Source organism: Rutilus rutilus, assembly GCF_951802725.1.
Source record: "Rutilus rutilus genome assembly, chromosome: 1".
Lineage (NCBI taxonomy): Eukaryota > Metazoa > Chordata > Actinopteri > Cypriniformes > Leuciscidae > Rutilus > Rutilus rutilus.
In genome coordinates this window covers 37,631,898-37,655,112 of record NC_140209.1, presented here as the reverse complement: position 1 = coordinate 37,655,112, position 23,215 = coordinate 37,631,898, and the positions used below count along the sequence as shown (strand labels likewise).

The following is a 23,215-nucleotide window of genomic DNA, read 5'->3' as shown; positions in this document are numbered from 1 at the left end:
TTTCAGTTTGTTGGCAAATGGCAGTAGTTCATGGCAGTTTCAGAAGTGTCAGACCTGCAGGAGCCTAGGCTATGTCAGGGGAATGAATGTAGGCCTACTATAAAAATCCACAAACAACTTGCAATGTGAATATACATTCATTTTAATATAAATATAATTATGTTTTTTTGAATTTTCCTACAAATTTCCGTATAAATTAAAGGTAGAGTAGGAAATTTTCAGAACGGCTAGCAATAGCAAGTTAGCTTTGAAAGGATTAGATCCCACCCTCCCTTCTGAGTGTCTCCAAAGCCATGCCTCCTTCAAAACAAATAAACGCACAAAGCCAGAGCAGAGTCTGCAAAGCGTCATGAGGCGAGAGAGACAGTGTTAAATTACCTCATGTCTCAAAGCACATAACATTATGGCATGAACGCAGCATGAGCTTGTTGTTTTGATTCAGGAGGAACTGTAAAATGCAGCTGCTGTTTGTTTGCGGCCATGAAACATGCTAATGACGAGATGTCTGTGCGAGCAGGTGCATGGAGGTACGAAAATAAATACGTTGACAGGCAGGTAGAACATCATACCTCCTGGCTGGCTCCTGCATTTGCATTTCGGTCCGAATGCAATGATTGGACGAACATTTTATGGTCCTATGCCTTCCACAGACTTTCAACCAGCATATCAAAAACTGTTTCTGGAACAAATTGCCTACCTTTTTTGTAAGAACATTTCTAACGATTTTTTTTTTTTTTTTTTTTACAAATGTTCTTAATTTAGAATACAAAATTCTTATAGATTATAAATGTTCTTACACATTTTCTGTATTTTACTTTATTTTTTTTATAAATGACCAGTCCTGCAGTTTAGTTTTTGATGCATTTATGAAGACTGACCAGTAGAGGGAGAGAGTGATATGCCAATGATATCCTGGAGAATGGCAGAAGTGTTGACTCATGGGTTTGGTAACTAAAATGTTAAATACTTGTTCAAATGGTACACATATTCTTATAGTAGGCTACTGTGAATAGTAAACCTCTAGTGGTTAATGGAAGGCTACTGATAATGTGATTTTTTCATTCCCATTTTCTTTTCCAAAAGAAAAATAATCCATGATAGTAAAAAATAATCCAAAACTTTCCAAAAGAGGGGAAAACATATACAGAAACTGATTACGACTGTCAGAAGAAACAATTATTTTTTTTGTAACATTGTTTATTAGATTTTGGTCAGTTAATGCAAAAAGGCAATAAAACATAGTGAAGTGAAGGCAAAGTATGTTAACCCATACGCTGATTTTGTCCTCTGCATTTAACCCATCAAAGTTAGTGTACACACACACACACACACACACACACACACACACACACGGAGCAGTGGACAGTCATTCACTGCGGTGCCCTGGGAGAGATTAGGAGTTAGGCATTACTTAAATTAAAATTACTTAAATTAAATTAAAATGCATTACTTTTACATTTTACATTACTGCATTAAAATGCATTACTTTTTATGCAATACATTACATTAAAATGCAGTACTTTTACATTTACAACAAAATATCTTAGTTAATTTTTCAAATAAGCAACACAAGTTACTTTGTTTTCCCATTTATTTACTGACACCTCTCTTGTCCTAATGTTGAGAAATTGTAAGGAACATACAGAGTTGTTGTGTGTAAACTTAACTTGATGCTTATTTTAGCCTAGTTCTAGACTAAATGTGAGTATTTGATCATCTGAGTACAACAACAGATTGAGTATTCCTCAAAATGAATAAAAACAATGAAATGAAAACTCAGAATAGATATATGTGCACTGAAAACAGTCACTGCAGTCGGTGGGAACTGTTTACTCCTCGCAACATTGCGCTCGGTCGGATCTATTTCTGTGCAGCACCCTTGTGGTGTTATGATTATTGCTGTCGCTTTCTTTTACTGTCTATGGTCGCTTGTCATATTTTGAGGTAATGAAAGTGGAAGACAGTGGATTCGTGTCTGTCTGTTTATCTAACATTACGCCGCTGCAAATGAGCTATGATCATTCAGATACACCGTTGTTATGAATATGTAATGTTTATGGATGTCTGCAGTTGAACTCTCAGCTAGAGAAGTAGTTTTCTGTATGTGACAGTTTTTCAGCGCTAAAAGTCGCAATGGATGGAGCATTAAACTCTGACCCTGTCATTACAGCTCACACTGAAGGTAGGATGCTCTAATGACACTTTAACAGTATTTTAGGATTTGTATGATTTTTTTATCCTGACGTGTGTTTTTCTTTTTTACTGTATAGGTCGTTTTCAGCGCTGGAGAATCTGTATTGGGTTTTGGTAAGTGAATCTTCTGCAAACTTTGTTTAAAGTGATACGCAATATATAAACTAATCTTCATTATCTCTATCTAGGTTACTGGGACTTTGCAATAACTTTGCATATGTGGTGATGCTGAGTGCAGCACATGACATCTTACAAAAACAGGAATCTCAAAACACAACAACACCTGTAAGATATTTCTGAGATTTGGTTATGGTTATATTGCTAAAAACAGTTGCCGCAACTCCATCCTTCCCCTGTGATGAAGAAGTGTGCTTAATTGTATTGAATGTGCATGAGAAATATACATACATATATATGTTTATTAACAAACGTAATTATACTTTTAAAAAGTGCACTTTGTAATAGTCAAATTTTAAATCATATTTCAATATTCTTTAGTCATGCTTATAAGAAGTACACTTATTATGTTAAAGTATTGACTAACATACTAAATATTTAAAGTAGATATCTTTTAAATGTACTAAATTGCAGCTTAATCATTACAAATGTGTAATTACAAATATATTTAAATACATGACATTATGTTTTAGTTTACCATTAATGCTTATCTGTACATTCAGCAGTACACTTCAGTCATATTTCAAAGACAATAGAAGTAATTATGAAATTGCATAGGCCTGGTTTCACAGACAGGGCTTAGATTAAGCCAGGATTAGGCCAAAGTTCAATTAGGATATTTAAGTAGCTTTTATAAATGTGCCTTAGAAAAAAGACATTACTGCTGTGCATCTTGAGACAAAACAATGGCATTGACGTATTTTAAGATATACTGTATCAGTGTGAGTTTCTTTCAGTTGAAACAGCTCAAACATGCATTTTAGTCTGGGACTAGCTTAAGCCTTGTCTGTGAAACTGGGGGATAAAGATGTACTTAATTTTAACTAATTGTATTTATTATGAATTTAAACTATAATAGAATTTCCGAAAACATTACGTTCAGGTCAGACTTAATATATTCTTTTAAAGTATATTATGTCAGTTATGTACTCTTTTTAAAAGTATGCTAAAGTGTACTTTTTCCACAAGGTTTGATTACTCGTGTTTTCTCGTTTTTTATTTTGTTCTCGCACTAGACTCCAGCTCCAAAGGGGACTAACATAGAGATCAGGAACAGCAGCAACCGCTTTGACTGCAATCCTGTGTCTACTGCGGTACGTCTGTCTTTCTTTCTCTCCGTCATTCCTTGTTTCAACTGTTCAAACGTGTCCCTCATGTTGTCTAGGGACTTAAGTGTATTTTTAAATATTTGTTCAGGGAGTGACGCTGTTTTATTTCTGTTTCTAGGCTGTGCTGTTGGCTGACATCTTACCCACCCTCATAATCAAATTCACAGCACCTTTCTATATACACAAAGTGCCTTATGGGTAAAGTTGACAAGCACTTATTTATTTTATGTCTAACAACCGTCAGCGTCTTCAGACAGGTTTAGCTGCGTAGATGTTGAAATTATGTCATGTAAGACTGTGATAAGAGATGGATAGTGTGAGAAATCAATGTCAAACCTGTTAACAAAGTTAAAAGGATGAATTTGATTTGATTGTAGCCCTGCACAGTGGTTTTTTTTTCTGTTAAAGGGATAGTTCTGTGAAAGACAAAAAGGAATTATCCCTTTAATTGTTCATTAATATGTTATTTTCTTTCACTTTTATTATGAACAGTTTCCGTGTTTTGGTGTGTTTCTTTACGGCAGTAGTCAGCTTCCTGATGGTGTCATTTTCTTCAACTGTAGCGATGAGCATAACTGGTAATGAGCATGTCCTCTTGTATTGGATTAACGAGATCTGATAAGTGATGATGATGATGATGATGAACCTCTGAATCCTTCCTCAGGTGTCGTCTTTGCCAGTATTAGTTCAGGATTGGGGGAGCTTTCCTTCCTCTCCCTCTCTGTGTTTTTCAGCAGGTAGCGTCTAGACACCTATTCATTCATACAAGCTGTTCTGTGTTGGGATATTTTTGTACCCGTTCAGTATGCACTATTTTTTATGTTAAAGTAACCATTATTCATATTAATATAACCGTATTATGTTAGTCTTTTGAATGTTCAGGTATTATCTGTGGTAGTATAACAGCAGTTATTATGCAGTTTTGATCCAATAAGACCCAACAATGCTGAGTACATTGCATTGTGAGATATTGCATCTAGTGTGCTGCACATTTTGTGAAATTTAGTTGGTTGTAATATCTGGGTATTCTATGCATGCAGAAATTAGCATACTATGCACAGGATTCTCAAACAAAAAAAGTTTGGCTTCTGTAAAACATTTGTAAACAAATGAACACTTTTATTCTGCAAGGGTGCATTCAATTGATCAAAAGTGGCAGGAAATACATTCATAATGTTACACATTTCTACTTCAAACAAATGCTGAATCCTGAAAAAATGATCAAGGTTTACACAAAAATATTAAGCAGCACAACAGTTTTCAACATTGATAATAATCAGAAATGTTCATGTGACACTGAAGACTGGAGTAATGATGCTGAATTACATATAGTCAAATAGAGAAGTTATTTTAAATTGTACTATTATTTCACAATTATGCTGCTTGAACCATGTTTTTTTTGGTCAAATAAATGCAGCCTTGGTGAACATAAGAGACTTTAAAAAACATTGAAAAATCTTACCGACCCCAAACCTTTGAATGGTAGTGTAATGACTGCATATTACAGAAAAAGTATGAATAATATGTTAGTATTCTATTCTGAGCATAGCACTAGTCACTGATCTCAGTTTTACTTGCTGTTTATGTTTCTGTGTCTTTAAGGGATGTGTTAAGTGGCTGGGGGTCCGGCACGGGGGCAGCAGGAGTAGCTGGAGCTTTCCTCTACTCAGCATTTACACAGGCTGGTCTGACCCCCCAAGTTACGTTATGGATCATGCTGGTTGTCCCTGTTATTTTGGCTGTTAGGTCAGAATAACTTTCTCAACTCTATTGGTTGAACGCGTTGACCAAATCGATTGCATAAACATATCTTTTTCTCTCATGATTTTTTTTCCCCCAGCTATTTCTTCCTCCTGGTGTTCCCACCCTCGTTCCCACAGTGGAGACGGGACAATGTTGGTCACAGTTATTTCAGAACGGTGAACTCCAGGGAGGGACGCCCTTTAATTGAGGAAGAGACTGATACTGATGAGGACTCTGAGCCATCTCAGGAAGAACAAGGTGTGTACATTTATGGAACTGGTTGCTTGTGTTGTTGCAACTTTTCATTCTCATGGTTATGTATATGATGGTCCATTCAAATAACTGTACTCTTCCTTCTGACAGGGGACCATCACATCGGACCCCTAACCTTCACTGACCAAATATACGTTTTTAAGGTTAGACCTGCTGTGTGCATCTATGAGCCTCAATTTGGTGTTTAAGTCATTTTTGCAAGATTATTTTTTATATTATTTATTTATTCACAGGCCTTGAATTTTATACTGACACTCATAAGGATGGATGCAGTGCTACATATCGGCAAATTTGTCTCATGATTATCCCCCCCCTATAATTCCTATAATAGTTTAGAATTACTCAGATAAAATTAGTAATTTTCAGTTAGTTATGGGATCTCTGTCTTTATTTGCATTTTTGTTCAAGGCCACTGAACATCAGAAATGCTGTTTATTTCTTTTGGGGTTACATTTAAAAAAAACATTACATTTAAAGTGGGAGCACAGCTTGTGTGTGTCATGTAGGATAGCAGTTTGTGTGTGTGTTTATTTTTGTTTAGTTTGCACCTTGTTGTGCTGCAGTCAGGAAATGCACTTCCTCTTTGAGTCTTTTATTTAAGTGTTTGTTCTTACCCATATGATCTCTTTTAGGGCCTGCTGAAGTTTATTATTCCTCTAAGTGTGGTTTACTTCGCTGAGTATTTCATTAACCAGGGACTGGTGAGTGTTTTCTTTAACAGTCACAGACAAGTCAAAAAGTAAACACCAGTAAAACTACCTGTGATCTCTAAATATCACTATATATTTATTAATCTCTCTCATTAGTTGGAGCTGCTCTACTTTCCTGACTCTCCCCTCTCACACGCAGAACAATATCGCTGGTAGGACACATGACAAATCTCTTTAATTTCATGACTTTTGAACTACACTACCGTTCAAAAATTGGGGTCGGAACTGCTTTAGTTTGATTTTTTTTAAAACAGTGAAAACAATAATGTTGAGAAATGTTACTACAATTTTAATATATTTTACAATATATGTTAAACTATAATTTATTCCTGAGCTGAATTTTCAGCATCTTTACTCCAGTCTTCAGTGTCACATGATCCTTCAAAAAATCTATTTAGTATGATGATTTGATGCTCAAAATACATTTAATATTATTATCAATGTTGACTTTTTTTTCTCTGTGTAAACCATGATACATTGTTTTCAGGATTCTTTGATTAATGGAGAGTTAAAAGAAACAGTATTTATTTGAAATTGAAATCTTTTGTAACATTATAAATGTTTTTACGGAGACTTTTGATCAATTTAATGAGTCCTTGCTGAATAAAAGCATTAAATAATAAAAGCATTAATTGATTTCTTTAAAAAAGCATTCAACCAAGCTTTGCATTGAAAAGATTGAAAAAAAGAAAAGAATAAAATATAGATACACAAAGATTGTTTGATTAAATAATAAACTTACTGAAATTATAATAAAATAAGGTACAATTCTTCCATTGTGTCCTAATAATGCAGACATCATAAAAAAAAATGTAGTTGTGACATTCACTTAAAAAAAGGTTTTCGACATTAGGGGTGAATATATGATGAAAGAAATTCTCATTTTGGGGTGAAGTATCCCTTTAAGAGAACATCCCAAATTCTTCCGCCTCAAACATTATCAGTTGTGATGTTGTTTCATTCCGTTTGAATGCCAGCAAATGCTCAATGCACATCATTATCTCTCCTCTGCAGGTATCAGACAATTTACCAGATTGGTGTGTTTTTCTCCCGCACATCTCTCGTCTGTTTTAAGATCAGGAAAATTTTCCTTATGTCTCTCCTACAGGTGAGATCTGGTGCACAAGACACAACAGTACATCAACTTAGACATACATATGCAACAGTAAATGCAAGACAATAGAAAACATATTTAAACCTCCTCATGACACCGATTACTCTTTCTCTTTCAGTGTGTGAATGCTGTTGTGTTGGGTTTTGCTGTATATTACCAGTTCTTGCATTACCCATGGGTGGTCTTTATTATTGTCCTCTATGAGGGTCTGTTGGGAGGAGCAGCCTATGTGAATACCTTCCATTTCATCCATGAGGAGGTATGTGAACTTCATTCAAACCATTTGATTAGATCAGCATGTTTCAGTCAGTGGTCTCTAAAGCATTCTCTTACGCTGTGTTTCTGGACAGACCGCTGAGCGTGAGAGAGAGTTTGCCATGGCTGCAGCAAGCGTGGGGGACAGTCTGGGAATCGCTCTCTCTACAGCTGTCTCCTTCCCCGTTCACCAGTATTTCTGCTCTTTATGAGTCAGTGAAAATGTGTGTATGTGAAATATAAAGACATTGAAAAATCCTCTTAACATCTTGATAAAAAAAAACAGTACATTCCATTACACTTTGGACTAATATGTTATTATTTAAATGAATATCCTCTTTGTAACTAAAAATCCTGGAATCAAATGTGTAATGTTTCCTAAAAGTCTTCTTTTAAGTATTAAAGTATTTTGCTTGAGGTACTTGTGTGTTGCTCTAATGACCCCTATTGGAAAATCACCCACGAGTCCCTTAAAATGTTACTGCCTCCATTTATAAAGCATTTTCATTTCTCTTTTTGTGGCTAATGGTGACGGTTGCAGGTCCTCACTCTTGGTTTTGTAATTGAACTTATGAAGCAAACGTCTGCAGACTTGGCGTCAGTGTGTTGCTTTCTTAAGAATCATTGCTTTCACTTCCCATTCCCTGCCAGTTGCATGTGATGCTTCAATTTAACTTAATGCAACAATTGAGCAATGGTCAAATGTATTATAACCAGGCACTAGATGGTAGTACAGAGTTTCAGCCGTAAAGGGAAGTCTGTGTGCTCTGAGTTGACAGTACACTAGAGTGTTGACAATAGAAGTAATTTGGAAATTTCACATAAAGATGTACCTAAGTTTATTTTTAAAAAATCACTATTTTAAGTATATTATTTCTGTAATAAGTATTCTTTGTAAATGTATGGGAAAGTTAATTTATTTTTCACAAGGGATGAAAATTAACAACCACTCAGACTGAAATGTTTATTCCAGAAAAAAACGTGCCAACTCATATTTTGAACAACTATTATGATATGAATGCAGCTTTACAACCTCATATTTATTGAGACAATACATTAACTTTTGTACACAACCTGATAACATGACTTGGGGGGGGGGAGAAAAAATGTGAATAAAAATGGTAACCAGTTATACACATATATAAAAATATATATACAAAAAAGTAAACAAATGACTTTTATTTTGAAAATCTGTGCGTAATAGCTGCCATCTTGAATATTTCTCGAAGGTAGCAATGTTCACATTGTTGCAAATGATACAGTAAACCAGGCGGAGGGATCGATTTAAAGATCAAAACTGGTGAGATTTGTCAATATTTTTTTTGGTTTGCTAAATCAAACCCACAACAAATTATGTTACGCTAATATTAATTTCTGTAATTGAATGTGTATCTATATCATCCTAAAAAGACATAAAGGTCTAACTTAGCTAGCTTAGCAGCATAATGAATGAGTGAACTTAGCAAACTCTTTTGGCATAATCATTTTGTTTTTGTATAAGTTTGGACTCATTGCAATGTGGATGTCGCGTTATTAATTCATACTGTATTGTCATGACATGCCCGACTCGATGAGGGTCTGTTGGTGCTCCTGTCACGAACCGTGATTCACCACCATCGCGCAGACTCAGTCAGAAGTCTCCTGTCTGCTGTAATTATGTGTCAGTAGTTAGTCATCCATGTGTGTGTGCACATTTCTCATCGAGTCTGGGTTGATTCGTGTGTGTCAACATGCCATCTTCCCTTTGTTCTTGCAGGAAGTGTCTGGTGTTAAACTAACAGTGTGCCTGTGGTCCTGTTGATAGGAAGGGCTCAGCAGTGCCTGGGTGCCCAGGGAGCCACTGCCTGAGTCCCTAGAGGTAGACACCAGACAACCACAGGACATGAGTGCCGCCAAAGGAGGTCTGGTCATCTTCACGGCCAACTCCAACCCCTCCAGCAGAGAGCTGGGCAGGAGGATAGCCGAGTAAGTTGCCACTGGAGGTCCATTATAACATGCCAGTTATATTGGGTAGTTAGGAAAAGTGGTAAGACATTCATTCTCCAACAGCAGATCTGAGCTGGAACAACTGTATTCTTTTGAGTACCAATGGTTAGTACCAAATTTTAGTACCATATTTTTTTTTTACTAAGAGGTGTATTTTTCTATTTTAAAATACACTATCTTTCAAAGGTTTGAGGGTCAGTATTTTTTCTTTCTTTTTTTAATACTTGTATTTAGCAAGGATGCATTAAATGAATCACAGAGAGTGACAGTAAAGTCATTAGAGATGTTACAAAAGATTTATGTTAATAAATAAATGCTGGTCTATTCATCAAAGACAACTGTGTTCACTTTTATAAAGGTTCTCAACATTTATAATTATGTTTCTTGAGCACCCAATTAAATTAGCATATCAGATAAAAAAAATAAAAAAAATGCAGCTTTGGTGAGCTTTTTTTTTTTTTTTTACATTACAAAAATACAGACCCCAAACTTTTGAATAGTAGTGTATGTCTGGATGAATCTCACAAAGGCTCACATTTAATAAATATAAACAGTATATATTTGTATTTATATATATATATATACCTCAATGCAATGAATAAACATCATTAGTTATGTTAACATTTTAACTATGGGTCTTTCTAGTCTAACTGAGATTTACATCTTGTTACTTAAATGTCAAATACGGATGATTTCTGCTGTGTGTTTCCGTTTAAGTTGTTATTTTGCTTCATATTCCCCTAAACATTTGTTCTTGCACAGGCGGTTGGGTGTGGAACTTGGGAAGGTGCAGGTCTATCAGGAGGCTAACAGAGGTGAAGGCCTGTTTTCTGCTCAACTTTCTATTAAATATCTGCTTTTTTTAATCTACACTAGCGGTGGCTGTAGCTGTGGTGGTTGTTCATTCTTTGCGTGCCATTCTGGAGAGAGTAGACAAAACAGAGCAGGGATCTGAGCTACTATTGGCTAATTCAACTGACAGTCTTTGTTTTGGTTCATGCTTGTGTATTGTGAAATGGAGATACGCTTGCACTCCCACATGCAGACACTGTGGTGAAATTCTCCCAGCATTCCCTGCACAGTCAAATCTTTGTGCAAACTTTTAAATAGCTAGTCTGTTTGTGTGAAGTTAAAATATGTATTGTGGACCTAAGAAAAAAAAAAAGAAAGTAACATTTCTTTTCCCACAGAAACACGGGTCCAAATCGAAGAGTCTGTGCGCAGCAAAGATGTTTTCATCATTCAGACTGTGTCCAAGTAAGAAACCTTAAACACAACAGTAGGAGGCAATCATTTTTTCATCATGTAAAGACACTCTAATTTTGTTTTTATATATATATATATATATATATATATATATATATATATATATATATATATATATACTGTATATATATATATTATTATTATTATTTATTTTTTTAAATTACAAGAATGTATTGCTATTAGTATTTAAAATGTTAAAGCAACACCAAAGATTCTTTTGTACCTTAAAATAATGTTTCCAAAATCGTTTCATTGGTTCATCAACTCGTAACAGAGTGAACGGCACTTCTGCATTCGCTTTGCGGCCCTCTATCGGCTCTAACCGCACTATGCAAGTTTGCCAGATCGGGTAGCGGATCTGTAGTTCGAATGGGACATAAGAAACTACAAATATGACTTGCTTTACGGCAAGCGTTACAATAGCCGATAGGTGGAGCAAGGCTCTGGGTGGAGCGTACTCGGCTGGTACATATAAATGAAAGATACCTAGCAGCCAGGTAGCTTTTTAATTGTCATCATGATGGAGTCTGCAAATAAAAGGAAGGGTATGATGTCGGAGGAGGCGAAGAAAAGGAAACGGGAGCATGATAGAGAAAGAGCTCGAACTAGAGTGAACATTGGACCGGCTTACACTCGTTGGCGAGAGCTGAATGAGGCTAGCCTGGCTCTGCCCTCCTACGTACTTCCGCTCAATTTAATTTTCCTTCAGTAACTCCAGAGAACGTCTAATGAGGGGAGAAGTGCCACTCAATAAACTTCCGGTTGCAGTTCCACTCTTGTTCCATATGAGGGCGCTCACATGACGAGTGCAGAATGAATGGAGGTCTATGGAGCTATACCGCTCAAAATCCACTTTTCTTAGGATATAATTTTTTGTCTAGTAATTTGAATGTTGTTTTCGAAAGGGGATGCAAAGAAATTACACATTGCTTGGTGTTAGATTTTTTAGAGTCACTTATTTGCTTTAAAAAGTCTTTCAAAATGTCAATGACGTCAGAATGCTAGCGTGTTATGGGCAACAACAACTCAACCTGTAAGAAATCGAAAAGAAATAAGTACTCGTTCATTCAACTTTCGATCTGTAACCCATGTTGAACTTGCAAAACCTACAATCAAATCTGAGATTTCTCAACGGCAATCGGGTGAGGGAGACAAATTTAGCCGTCTAGCCCCATTGACTCCCATTCATTTTGCACTCATGGCGAGCGCCCCCAGTGGAACTCTTGATTGGAACTACAACCAATAGGACTTAATAGGGCGTTGGAGTGAACAGGCTTTCCGTAGACGGGCTTTGGTAACTCCGTCTGGGATTGTGGTGTATTCTTTGGTTTTCTCCGATCAATTTTTAACCGGTCCAATCAACGAACAGAGGGAGTGGCTGAGAACGATGACGTTGAGATCGTGCGCTAGTTTGAGTTGACATACGTCATGACCAAACGTTAGCAATTGGTTATGGCAGATCCAGAGTGACTCTGGTCAGATCCAATAGTTTTAAACTTCAACAGAGTACCCGCCTACAAGGAAGTTAACGCTTGTCAATGGAGAGAGGCCAGACTCTCTGTACAAATGAAATGTACTAGAGTCTGGTAGGACCAGGCTAGAATGAGGCTACAAGATGTAAGACTTGGCTTTGTTGCTACTGGACTTGTAAGTAATAATCATTTCTCTACCTTGTCTGTGGACATCATTATTTCCAAAGCCGGTGCTGGATAAACAAATAGCGACGGTAGGTTGCAGTAGGCTAAATTATTTACGACAGCGGTAATGGACAATTCCGCTTCCAACCTGTAGGGGGAGCGAGGAGGTAAAGTACTTTGGTGTAGCTTTAATGGTTTAACATGAAGTCAAAAGAAAAGTTGACTAAATGGGGAATGTTTTCAGTGAGATTGGAACCATAATCAACTTTATTTATTTATTTTTAATCTCCAAACTAGTTTTTTTTTTTTTTTAATCTAGAGCCCTGTTTTGACAACTCAAACCTTCTGCAGCTAGTATGTAGCATTATGCAGATTCATGCAAATGATCCCTCACTTTGACATTAATACTGATGTTACATATACAAATCTCCATGTATGCAAATTAGTTTTCCTAAATCCCAGTCTTTGAAACCTTCCTTCCTTCCGCATCTGCAGAGATGTTAACACCACCATCATGGAGCTGCTCATTATGGTGTACGCCTGCAGGACGTCCTGTGCTCGGAACATCATCGGCGTCATTCCCTATTTCCCCTATAGCAAACAGTGCAAAATGAGGAAGAGAGGCTCAATCGTTTCTAAACTACTTGCCTCAATGATGTGTAAAGCAGGTAAATTAGTCTATCTGAGACTAAACTGTCCCTTCATTTGTGGTTTATAAGGAAACCGGGCAATTATAGTCTTCTAACTCTGTTCAATGTGGCTTTGGGCAGGTCTGACTCATCTCATTACTATGGATTTGCATCAAAAGGAAATTCAGGGTTTCTTCAACATTCCAGTGGACAATCTCCGGGCCTCACCGTTTCTGCTACAGTACATACAGGAAGAAGTAGGTCCTTGCTAAACGCTTGTCTGGGTGCCATCCATGAGATCTGAGATTCCTGTGTAGATACTGTAGTTGTTCTTCCCGTTTGTCCTGTCAAAGCCTTCAGTTTGAATAATAGGTCAGTCCGTGTTATGTTGCTAATAAATAGAAAGCAGGACAGAAACCGGATCTATCAGACGCTGAATTTTCTCCGAATAAATTTCTCCACTCAAGCTTATGCATTCATTTATTCAAGATACATTTTCTCTCTTGCTCAGATGGAAGGTCATCTGCCAATTGTTAATAATGAACGTTGACTGTATGAGAATGCATAATATATGTGTGTATGTCTGCCTTTCCTTTTTAGATTTTTAAATCGTTTTTTTACTTACTTTGCCTCTGCATTCAGATTCCTGACTACAGAAATGCTGTAATTGTGGCCAAATCTCCAGCAGCAGCCAAAAGGTAAAGTCATATCTTACTTTTGCAGTGTCATGTCATATGAAAGATCCACAGGCCTTTGAAATAGAGACTTGCAGGAGTAATTGACTAGTCAAGTATTTGTTCTAGATCAGCTAGTAAGATTATAATATTAAATAATATTACCTTCCCACCAAATCCCTCACTTAAATCTCACTGATGCAACTGTATGCATTGGGTGGCGCTGTGCAAACATGATGTTAAGGTAATGAAAGATGATGACGTGTGCTTTCAAATGCATCCAAGTGTGTCAGTATTTCAATTCCTACTGGTATACTGGTTCTTTTTACGGTCATGCATCCCACGGGATAAAAAAATTGGTTGTAAATTTGAAAGTAAATGAGAAATTCAATATAAAAAAACATTGTCTGTCACATGTCACATCAAAACATCTATATAAAATAGACACAACAGTGCCAAAAAATATAGATGATTCATAAATAACTTAAGTAAGGGTGAGGTGCAAAGTTGTATTTTAAAAAAGAGGACAGTGTAAGACACTGGCTCTCAACCAGGGGACCGGGCCCACTATTGGGGGCCTCAGCAAAAAAAAAATCTTCTTTCGTGTTTGTTCCTTGGTTTGTGTCAAACCGGCTTAGTAGAGCCACATGGAAAAAAACGTTGAAAACAAATTCCGTGTCTGTCCTTTTACAGGGCCCAGTCATTTGCTGAAAGATTGCGGCTGGGGATCGCCGTGATCCACGGTGAAGCCCAGGATGCAGAATCGGACCTGGTGGATGGACGTCATTCCCCACCCACTGTCAAAAACAGTGGCGCCATCCATCCAAGCCTAGAGATCCCATGTGAGAATCTCATCTCAGCAAACTTTTTTAAAACTCACTTTTACTTTTTTCCCTGACTATTCCCTATTGTCTTTTTTTGTTCTTGCATAGTGCTGATTCCCAAAGAAAAACCCCCAATAACTGTTGTGGGAGATGTAGGTGGACGAATTGCCATCATAGTGGTGAGTTCAAGATGATTTGAATGTCTTCAGGGTGCTATTTTAAGTTTATCCCTCTTCTTAACCTTTTTTGTTTCGTTTTAGGATGACATCATTGACGATGTCGACAGTTTTCTAGCAGCAGCCGAAACTCTGAAAGAAAGAGGCGCCTACAAGATCTTTGTCATGGCTACTCATGGAATCCTCTCCTCAGATGCCCCTCAGCTAATAGAGGAGTCCGCCATAGATGAGGTCATCATAACATCATATTAATTTGAGGTTCAGAGTGACAAGTGTGTTGTCATGAACTGACTTTATGATGTCTTTCTGTACAGGTAGTTGTCACCAACACCATTCCGCACGAGATCCAAAAACTCCAGTGTCCCAAAATAAAGACGGTGGATATCAGCATGATCCTGTCAGAAGCCATTCGCCGCATCCACAATGGAGAATCCATGTCTTACCTTTTTCGTAATATAGGCATGGATGATTAGCAGGGTGATGTACAGTCAGTCTTAACACGTGCACAGAGGTCAAGACTTTTTCTCTCCCTATTGCCTGCCTCATTAACCATTTTTCCTTCTGTCGCCCATCATAACTGCGTCACCTCGTTGTATGTGTAATATTTTGAAATAATAATTGTACGTTCAAAGAACCGGGATGTTCTGTTACATGATTTCAGTGTCCTAAAATGCTGATGTCAAAGCGTTTAGAGGTTTGAAGTGCGGGAATACTCAACCTCTTGAACTTTTAACCTCTTAAAAGTTGGCACTTTTATATGATTTTGAAGTACTGGATTTAAAGGCACACTATGCAGCTTCCGTTCTTCTCAAACAGCGACCCCTGGAGTCGCTGTGGAGTTCTTGTATTTAAGGTTACTGTCGTAAATACCACTCACGCAGAGCCGTCTCTGCACTCTTCCGACCGCGCTTTCTTCGTTGACTCTGCCATGATTCACGTCTGAAATGAGCGCTAGTGTTTTCCATAGAGGCTGCTTCATATGTTGTTGATGTATGTGACGTCGTGCCGTAAAGCAAGTCGTGATTCTCGCAAGATTTTGCGGGGCGCCACTTCTCAAACCTGCACTGCTGGTTTTGCCAGCGGCGTCCCACCCCCTGCTTTGCTATAGGGATGATTCGCCCTACTACGAGTTCGTTTACCATCGAAATGATTTCGAAGCTGTTATATTAAGGTACAAATCTTGCATAGTGTGCCTTTAAAAGAAGGACCACTGGATGTTAAAATGACCTCTTCGGTTCTTTTTAGCCGTAAATCTTCTGTCTTGGATTCTTTCTTTTTTTTATAATTGGAGAATGGACGACTTCACTTTGTGGCCAACAATTACAAAATGTTACCATATATAAAATCTATTCTGTGACATATCAGTGTCAGTGCCTCATGACTTGTGTAATTATTGGGCCACTAGTAGTTTTTGTGTTTCTGTCTGGTAATGCTAAGTAGTGCTGATGTTAAATTCAAGAATTACTTTGTACAAGGCAAGGAAACTAATGTACTTGATTGAATGTGCCCCCCCCTCCCCCCACTAGATTCTTCTACTAAAACTTTAACTTGAGAGCCTATTTCTTTTTAAAGCATCTTTGCCTCATAAATGTTTGATCATAGTGGCCAGAATTTCTAAATATATTGCCTCTAAGAACTCATTTTCAAATGAAATGCAGGGTTTTTGTTATGTAACTAATATTTAAGGCTTTTGTATTTATTTACAGCACTTGATGACAATAAATAAACAAAGAATATCTGGTGTCATATGTGTGCAGTGTTTAGTTAATGATCCACCCTTTTCTCATGCCAGCTGATATAAGATTGACAAATAGGTTGGCAGAACTAGAGTTTCAAGTTTATTCACCAATATAATTACCCAACAGAGGGCAGTCAACACTTCACAGAACTCCCTAAACAAATTATTTTACAGTATGCTAGCAACACCAAGGTCATAGGTTTGATTTTATGCACAAACTGTGTAGCTTGAATGCATTTTAAGCAGATTTGGAGAAAATCCTCTCCCAAATGCATAAATTATGCTGGTGAATTTGATTCGCTGCTCGGTAGGCACTGGCAGAACCCTTATCTAGTAGTAACTTGGATTTGTTCGTTAAAGGAAAATAAAAGATGGGGGTTTAAAGGGATAAAGAAGATTCCTACAGTTCTATTAATTTCATTAATTGACACAGATAAGCAGCAGTGAGTTAGACGATAAAGACTGTTCCTGTTTGCATAATGACTAGCACCCTGAGGACATAAGATACTTCTGTCATGGATATGGCAAAGACTCTGCTTCAGCAAAAATGTCTGTAATGGGAAGTACCGCTCTACAAAGCTTAAGATGTATGACCCAAGTAGTCTTGCGGCTAGTTTCATAGGGAAGTAAAAAATCCTGATATTTCCTCTTTTCCTGCAAATACTTCTTATAGAGATATTTTTAACTAAGCAGGGCAGCAAACAGTTGTTCTTTATGTCTGTATTTAGTGAGTGACCAGTTTTGAGTTGCCTACAAATGCATGCTCAAACCTAGCTTCAAAGATAGTTCAGCCAAAAATAAAAACTTGTATGACTTTCCTTCTTCTGTAAAAAAAATATCCCAGTGATTTGTTTTCCATACAATGAAAGTCAGTAGAGTCCAATGTTGATTTGTACCCTACTGAATAACATACATTCGGATGACTGAATTGAACTATCCCTTTAAGAAAATCAAAACATTGTGGTTAGCAAAACAAACTGCAACTGCACCATTACTAAACTGGCAGGAACACATTATGATCATGAACAATTATAAGCATTCTTAGGTTAGGTGTGAGGTATAGTGATGCTCTTCTTTATGAAATGGCATCTCAAGTAGGCCTTTGTCAAATTAACTGCTTATATGGCCCTTATTTGCCTGCTCTGGAAGCATAAAACTGATGTAGACTTTATTGGAAATATATTTGGATGACTAATCTATCTTCCATGTAAATTACCCAGCAAAGGTCCCTAGAGTTATGGCCTTAACACTTTGTAACACTACAGTCTGCCACAAAAGAGAAGAGCTGTCAGCAAAAGCAAATTACTGAGAAAAGTTCTGATACTTCCTGATATTTAAATTAAAACCCGTTACCGGTCTGAATAATACCGAAAGTATTATTCATTCTTCTTGATGGCTAGTTTGGTTAGGTCTTTATTACATGGAATAAGGTATCTGTTAGCATTAGCATCCTTATCATCTCAGTGGCAGTTGCTTGTCTGGTCCATCTTTGCACGTGGGCTCTTCGTTATGCACACAACTGTTTTTCACTTGAACTGTACATGATACGTGATTAAATCTGGAGTTTCTGGAAAATTACATGATATGTGATTAAATCTGGAGTTTCCGGAAAATTACATTACGATAAAGATGGTGGCTGACACCACAAGAACACTGACAGTCACAGGCCACCTAAGAATAACTTAAAGGGATAGTTCACCCAAAAATGAAAATTCTGTCATCATTTACTCACCCTCAAGTTGTTCCAAACCTGTATGAGTTTCTTTGTTCTGCTGAACACAAAGGAAGATATTTGGAAGAATGTTTGTAATCAAACAGATCTCGGTCCCCATTGACTTCAATAGTAGGAAAAAAATATACTATGGTAGTCAATGGGGACCGAGATCTGTTTGGTTACAAACATTCTTCCAAATATCTTCCTTTGTGTTCAGCAGAACAAAGAAACTCATACAGGTTTGGAACAACTTGAGGGTGAGTAAATGATGACAGAATTTTCATTTTTGGGTGAACTATCCCTTTAAAAAGTAGCCAAACTGAATGAGGTTATGGTGTGTAATAAGGTTAAATCATGTTTGAAGCTGCTTCAATAAGTAGCAACGATGGTAAAAAGTCTTCATAAATAAAGGAATAAAGTCCAGTCGTAATCAAGTGAATTCTGTCCTGGAAGGTCTGTTTCAATTATGCATGTGTACAGTCTGGGGGTTTCTAATATTCAAAAGTCTGGAGTTTTTGACCTCAATCTAAATGAGTAACACTCATATCCATTTCCATATCCAGTATACCAATTAACTAAAATCAGCCCATAAAAGAATCAGGAAATAACATGTAATGCAAATGGTGAACTATATGTGATGATTTAATGAGGCCCATAATTGATCATTTACAATAAGCTGAATTAAAAAAATAAAGCATTTACATATTAATAGCTTTAGGGACAATCATAAAGCTTTATCTAAAAGTCTGTGTCTGCAATTTACATAAAACGTTCACTTTAGACACAACCAGTTTGTATAGGGAAAACCCTGTTAGCTTGAGTGCATTGTAGGAGGGTGAAATTCTTTTTGCTAAATGGAATGAATAAAACAAATCAATTAACTAAATACTAAAATAACACAGTGACAAGTTTTGATTTCTATTGAACATCATTACATTTATGAAGTCAGTATGCAACCATGAATTCGAACTGCACTTTGTTCCCCTATTCTACTTGCTTGGTGGAGACCCTTTAAAAGCCTGCTTTTTTACTTGTCCTGGACATAAAATTCCAGAAGAAGAGCAGCTATATTTTGTAATGGATGCAGAACGTTTCCTGGAAACGTTTGGCTGGTCTGACTGCCTGATCCTAGGTGCAATCAGCTGGACCTGAGGCTGTTTTGGGGGAGAGATGGGACTGTTTGGTGAGGGGACTGTCCGAGGGGGTCTCTGGGGAATTAGTGTTGACCTAACTGGAGCGATTCCTCCTGTGGACAATTCTTCAGAAGATGGAAATAATGTAAGGCTAGGCTTATTCTGCCCCAGTGGTTTTCCAAGTGATGGCAGCTTGCTATGCAAGCCAGCTTTAGGAGCTTGCAGCCTGAATGAGCGAGTGTCTGCTTTGCTGATGGTTAACTTAGTTAACCCTCCTTTTGCTTGAATAGGAATTCTGGATGATTTTTGATGTGGTTGCTAGGATGAAGAACAGAACATTTTTAATGATATTATCCTTAATGCAGTTCTCCAAATTGATTTATAATTGAACTAGTGCTTGGTTCTTGGTAGTAGTACAGTAAGAAATGCTTACCTTCCTAACCAGACAGTCCAGCTTGGATTTAGCCTCTGGCAGGATCTTGTTCATTTGATTTGTACAAATATGTTCCCCTTCTTGTTTCTCCTCAACCAGAGCTGTTGGGTGGCATGTTTTCTTCTCATTCCTACTGTAAACATCATGACCAATCTTATTTTCTTTACGTTTTCTATCTTTTGCTGTTTTTGGTTCTATAGGCTCAGTTTTGCTGAACGTTGTTTCTTTGCTCAGTGCAGCTCTTGGTCTTATGGGATCAGAATTGTTCAGCTCTGTCTCTTGGGGGTCCGAATCCTCTAATATCAACAGCTCAATGGATTCAAACTGTTCAGGCAGTTTCTCTTCAGGATTGTGCTCCTCAGAGTTTATCTTTAACACTGCTGGACTGGCCTCATCATTCTGCAGCCTTAAATGCTCTTCAGATTTGAGGTTGGATGGATGATTTGATCCAGAATCTAAATAAGTCACTGGATTTTGCAGTTCCTCACTCTTAGGCAACTCTTCAGACTTTGTTACCCTGGTCTCCTCTGGAATTACAGAAGTTATATCTGCTTTAACTTTCAGTATTGAGCTTCTAGATTCACTGCCTGTTGCCAAATGCGGTTTGCTGATAGCATTCAATTCTGAAGGTTTGAGTATTAAATCTGGACTTTCCTCAGACTGTGGGTCCTGTTGTGGCGGTATAGTAGTTGACTCGGGTAATTGTGCAGATTGTCCCTCACATATTAAATCTAGACTTACCTCCGGTTGTAAATCCTGCAGTTGCAGTTTTGCAGTTTTCTCAGCTAATTTTACAGACTGCCCCACACAGTTTACATCTCGACTTACCTCAGATTCTAAGTCCTGACGATGAAGTTTTGAATTTTTCTCAGGTAACTGTACAAACTTTCCCTGACATATTAAATCCAGACTTATTTCAGATTGGAAGTCTCGTAGTGATTCCTCACTCACTAAATCTAGACTAGCATCAAGTTTTAAAGCTTGCATTGGCTCTTTTTTAACTTTCTCTGATAACTCTACAGATTCTGTCTTGTTCTGTATCTCTAATTTCTTCTGAGATGCACTTATCTTATGTTCTTGTAAACAGTTACTCATCGATTTGCTCTTTACTACTGGCTCTGAGGTAACTTCAGACACTTGTTTTTGGTGTCTGTGATTTTTCTTATTCAGTTGAGTTTGAGTAATATCCTCAGACCCTAAAACTGCCTTAATTTCATTTGCCACTAGGTGACTATCAGTTGTTATTTCTAGTATGTGTTGAAATTCAGGCTGCTCCTGTCCAGAATCCATTTTAGGTTCATCTTTTTCTTTCATGCTCTGACAGCTTACCTCGAATAGTTTCTCAGCTTCCAGTACGGGCTTCAGTATTTCCAGAGGTTCATTCAGGCTTAAGTTTTCAACTAAGTTTGGTTTCTCATGAACTATACCATGAATATCTGGATTCAAACCCACTGTGTCACTGCATTCAAAGTATTCCTCTGAAGTTGAAGAGAAGTTGAAGCAACCATTAGGAGTCTGTGAGAAATAGCAGATTTCACTATCTTTGACTGGTAGCCTACTATCATTTATTGTGATAACTTTGTCACTTTCTTGGGCAAAGGTGGTTTCGGAAGTTGCAGTTGTTGTTTTGAACTCTGTCGATAAGAAGTTGAAGACAATACTGCAAGAGGTTTTCAAAACTTTTGGAGTAAACAAGGTCTGTTTACTATCCAAATCTGTACGATCTTGAGTTGAGGATGAATTTGAACGAGGAAATTCCTGCTCTTGATGACCATTTTTGATTGGATTATGCAAAGATTCTTGTGTTTTTTCAGCTACAAAAAAATCTCCTAAAGACCTTAAGTCAGCAACAGGGCTAAAACAATCATAGAATACATCAGACAATGAAGAGATGCTGGAGTCACAGTTCGACATTTGTGTACCATTCCAGCCATATTGGTTTGTCTCTGGTTTTGTATCTCTGTGTTCTTGAGTGGTAACATCAATTAAAACTTGGCCATCAAGGCTTTGCTTAACAATAGGGGTGTCTGGGATTGAAGATAAGTCACAATTAGATTTGTTGTACACTCCTGATGATGATTTAATGTCAAGATCGTCAGAGGTTTGAGCAGGACATTTCAGAGGTTGTGGAGTAACCAGGGTTTGCTTCGTAGATGAGACTCTATCGTCTTGAGTAAAAGACGCATTCGGAATTGCATTGGGAAAGTCTTTTTCAGAGTGAATGTTTTTACTCTGCAAAGATGTAGAGATGTCAAATATGTCTTTTTCCATTACACATAGTTCCTCTTTATCAACTTTATTACAGGCAAGCACATGCAGAGTTTCTGGCTTTTCCAAAGGCAAGATAAGATCCTCATTCCGGCTGCTTGTTTGATGTTGATTTTGATCAAAATTCTTCGGAGCTTCTCCTGATGTTTGATTCTGTGCTGGAGCTTCAGGATCAGAGGGAGTTTGGGATATGGGTCCAGGACAAGCCCTCAGATATATAGACTCCTTTGGCTCATGAAAAGGATCCTTGAATCGGATGGCTTGAGACACTTCAAAGAGCTCTGAGCGCATTAGGTGAGCTTGCAATGGCTTGTTGGAGTCTCTTATGTTAATGAAACCAATGACATCACTCGGTGGGTCAGGATCAGGCCAGGTCGGCACATAATTGATCATGTTCGCCTTTTCCAAGTTTAGAAGTCCCGGGTGAATAGATGGCACCACTGGGGTGTCTTTGATTTGTTTGATGACTTCCGTCTGATTCTCTGAAATGTCGTTCTTGGCACTTGCCTGGTCAGATATAGGTCCATTGGTAGTGAAAGCACAGTTAAAGACCAGAGAGTATTTTGGGTTAATGAGCTTGAGTGCCTTGGTTGCTGAGGGAAGTAGAGTTGGTACTGCCTGAGGGAGGAACTCAGGTTCAGGCTCACTGCTCAGATTAATCTTGCTCAAGCACACTCCATTAGACATCACATACATGTCCTGAAACAATGCGTCAAATGTGTCGACTGCTTGGCCAGAGAGAACAGTGATGATGTTTCTGTCCAATCTAGAGGCAGACCATGTGAAACTGAAAATATAGAAAACCTTTTTTATTATTTTAATAATTATGTATATTATGGATGTATTTAGCTAATAGAATAATAAATTAGGTTAGGTCTAACCTTGTTAAACTGGGTTGACCGGACTTACCTGTATGACCCTGAGACTGCTTTGTCTCCGTCAATAAACATGAACTTCTGGCTTTGGCTTCCACACACTCTCTTAGAGGATCGACTGAAAAATTGTGCCCCACTGATGTTGCGCACTCTCAAGTTCTGATGGAAGAAGAGAGTTCAGCATGTTTGGTTAATGCGTGGGTGAAAAAATATCCACAACTAAAAGAAATTATCTCACAATGGCAACTTACTACAAAATGAATACAAAAGTCAGACAAATATTGTATT

The 23,215-nt window shown here is 37.5% G+C and overlaps 3 protein-coding genes across 8 annotated transcripts in view; 2 read left to right on the top strand and 1 right to left on the bottom strand.

Moving 5' to 3' along the window:
* Positions 1 to 1,876: 1,876 nt before the first annotated feature.
* Positions 1,877 to 8,087, top strand: cln3 (CLN3 lysosomal/endosomal transmembrane protein, battenin). Of its 2 annotated transcripts, XM_084434772.1 has the most exons (16): positions 1,877 to 1,944; positions 2,112 to 2,182; positions 2,271 to 2,307; positions 2,382 to 2,478; positions 3,387 to 3,464; positions 3,598 to 3,677; positions 3,972 to 4,057; positions 4,144 to 4,216; positions 5,082 to 5,225; positions 5,320 to 5,480; positions 5,586 to 5,638; positions 6,128 to 6,196; positions 6,302 to 6,357; positions 7,220 to 7,313; positions 7,438 to 7,578; positions 7,670 to 8,087. In XM_084434772.1, exons 1-16 carry the CDS (start codon positions 1,922 to 1,924, stop codon positions 7,784 to 7,786), a joined length of 1,380 nt encoding a protein of 459 aa, XP_084290898.1. In that variant the 5' UTR covers positions 1,877 to 1,921; the 3' UTR covers positions 7,787 to 8,087. The 2 variants fall into 2 exon arrangements, with proteins under 2 accessions (XP_084290898.1, XP_084290897.1); XM_084434771.1 differs by lacking the exon at positions 1,877 to 1,944 and having other exon boundaries at positions 1,999 to 2,182.
* Positions 8,088 to 8,785: 698 nt separating this feature from the next.
* On the top strand, positions 8,786 to 16,510 carry prpsap2 (phosphoribosyl pyrophosphate synthetase-associated protein 2). 4 transcript variants are annotated; one of them, XM_084434795.1, is made up of 11 exons: positions 8,786 to 8,874; positions 9,379 to 9,539; positions 10,323 to 10,375; positions 10,751 to 10,817; positions 12,959 to 13,131; positions 13,234 to 13,349; positions 13,735 to 13,790; positions 14,460 to 14,608; positions 14,699 to 14,769; positions 14,851 to 14,997; positions 15,081 to 16,510. In XM_084434795.1, the coding sequence occupies exons 2-11, from the start codon at positions 9,457 to 9,459 to the stop codon at positions 15,237 to 15,239; spliced, it is 1,074 nt and encodes a 357-aa protein (XP_084290921.1). In that variant the 5' UTR covers positions 8,786 to 8,874; positions 9,379 to 9,456; the 3' UTR covers positions 15,240 to 16,510. The 4 variants fall into 4 exon arrangements, with proteins under 4 accessions (XP_084290921.1, XP_084290923.1, XP_084290922.1 ...); XM_084434797.1 differs by having other exon boundaries at positions 8,793 to 8,874; positions 9,331 to 9,665; XM_084434796.1 differs by having other exon boundaries at positions 8,800 to 8,874; positions 9,331 to 9,539.
* Positions 16,511 to 18,840: 2,330 nt separating this feature from the next.
* Positions 18,841 to 23,215, bottom strand: part of fam83ga (family with sequence similarity 83 member Ga) — a gene marked incomplete at its 5' end in the record, with an annotated part of 17,189 nt that continues 12,814 nt past the window's right edge. For both annotated transcript variants that reach the window (XM_084425504.1, XM_084425503.1), the window contains 3 exons: positions 18,841 to 19,669; positions 19,785 to 22,839; positions 22,962 to 23,086. In XM_084425504.1, the coding sequence (XP_084281630.1) occupies positions 19,208 to 19,669; positions 19,785 to 22,839; positions 22,962 to 23,086 (3,642 nt within the window). In that variant the 3' untranslated portion in view covers positions 18,841 to 19,207. The remainder of the gene's footprint in view (positions 19,670 to 19,784; positions 22,840 to 22,961; positions 23,087 to 23,215) is intronic.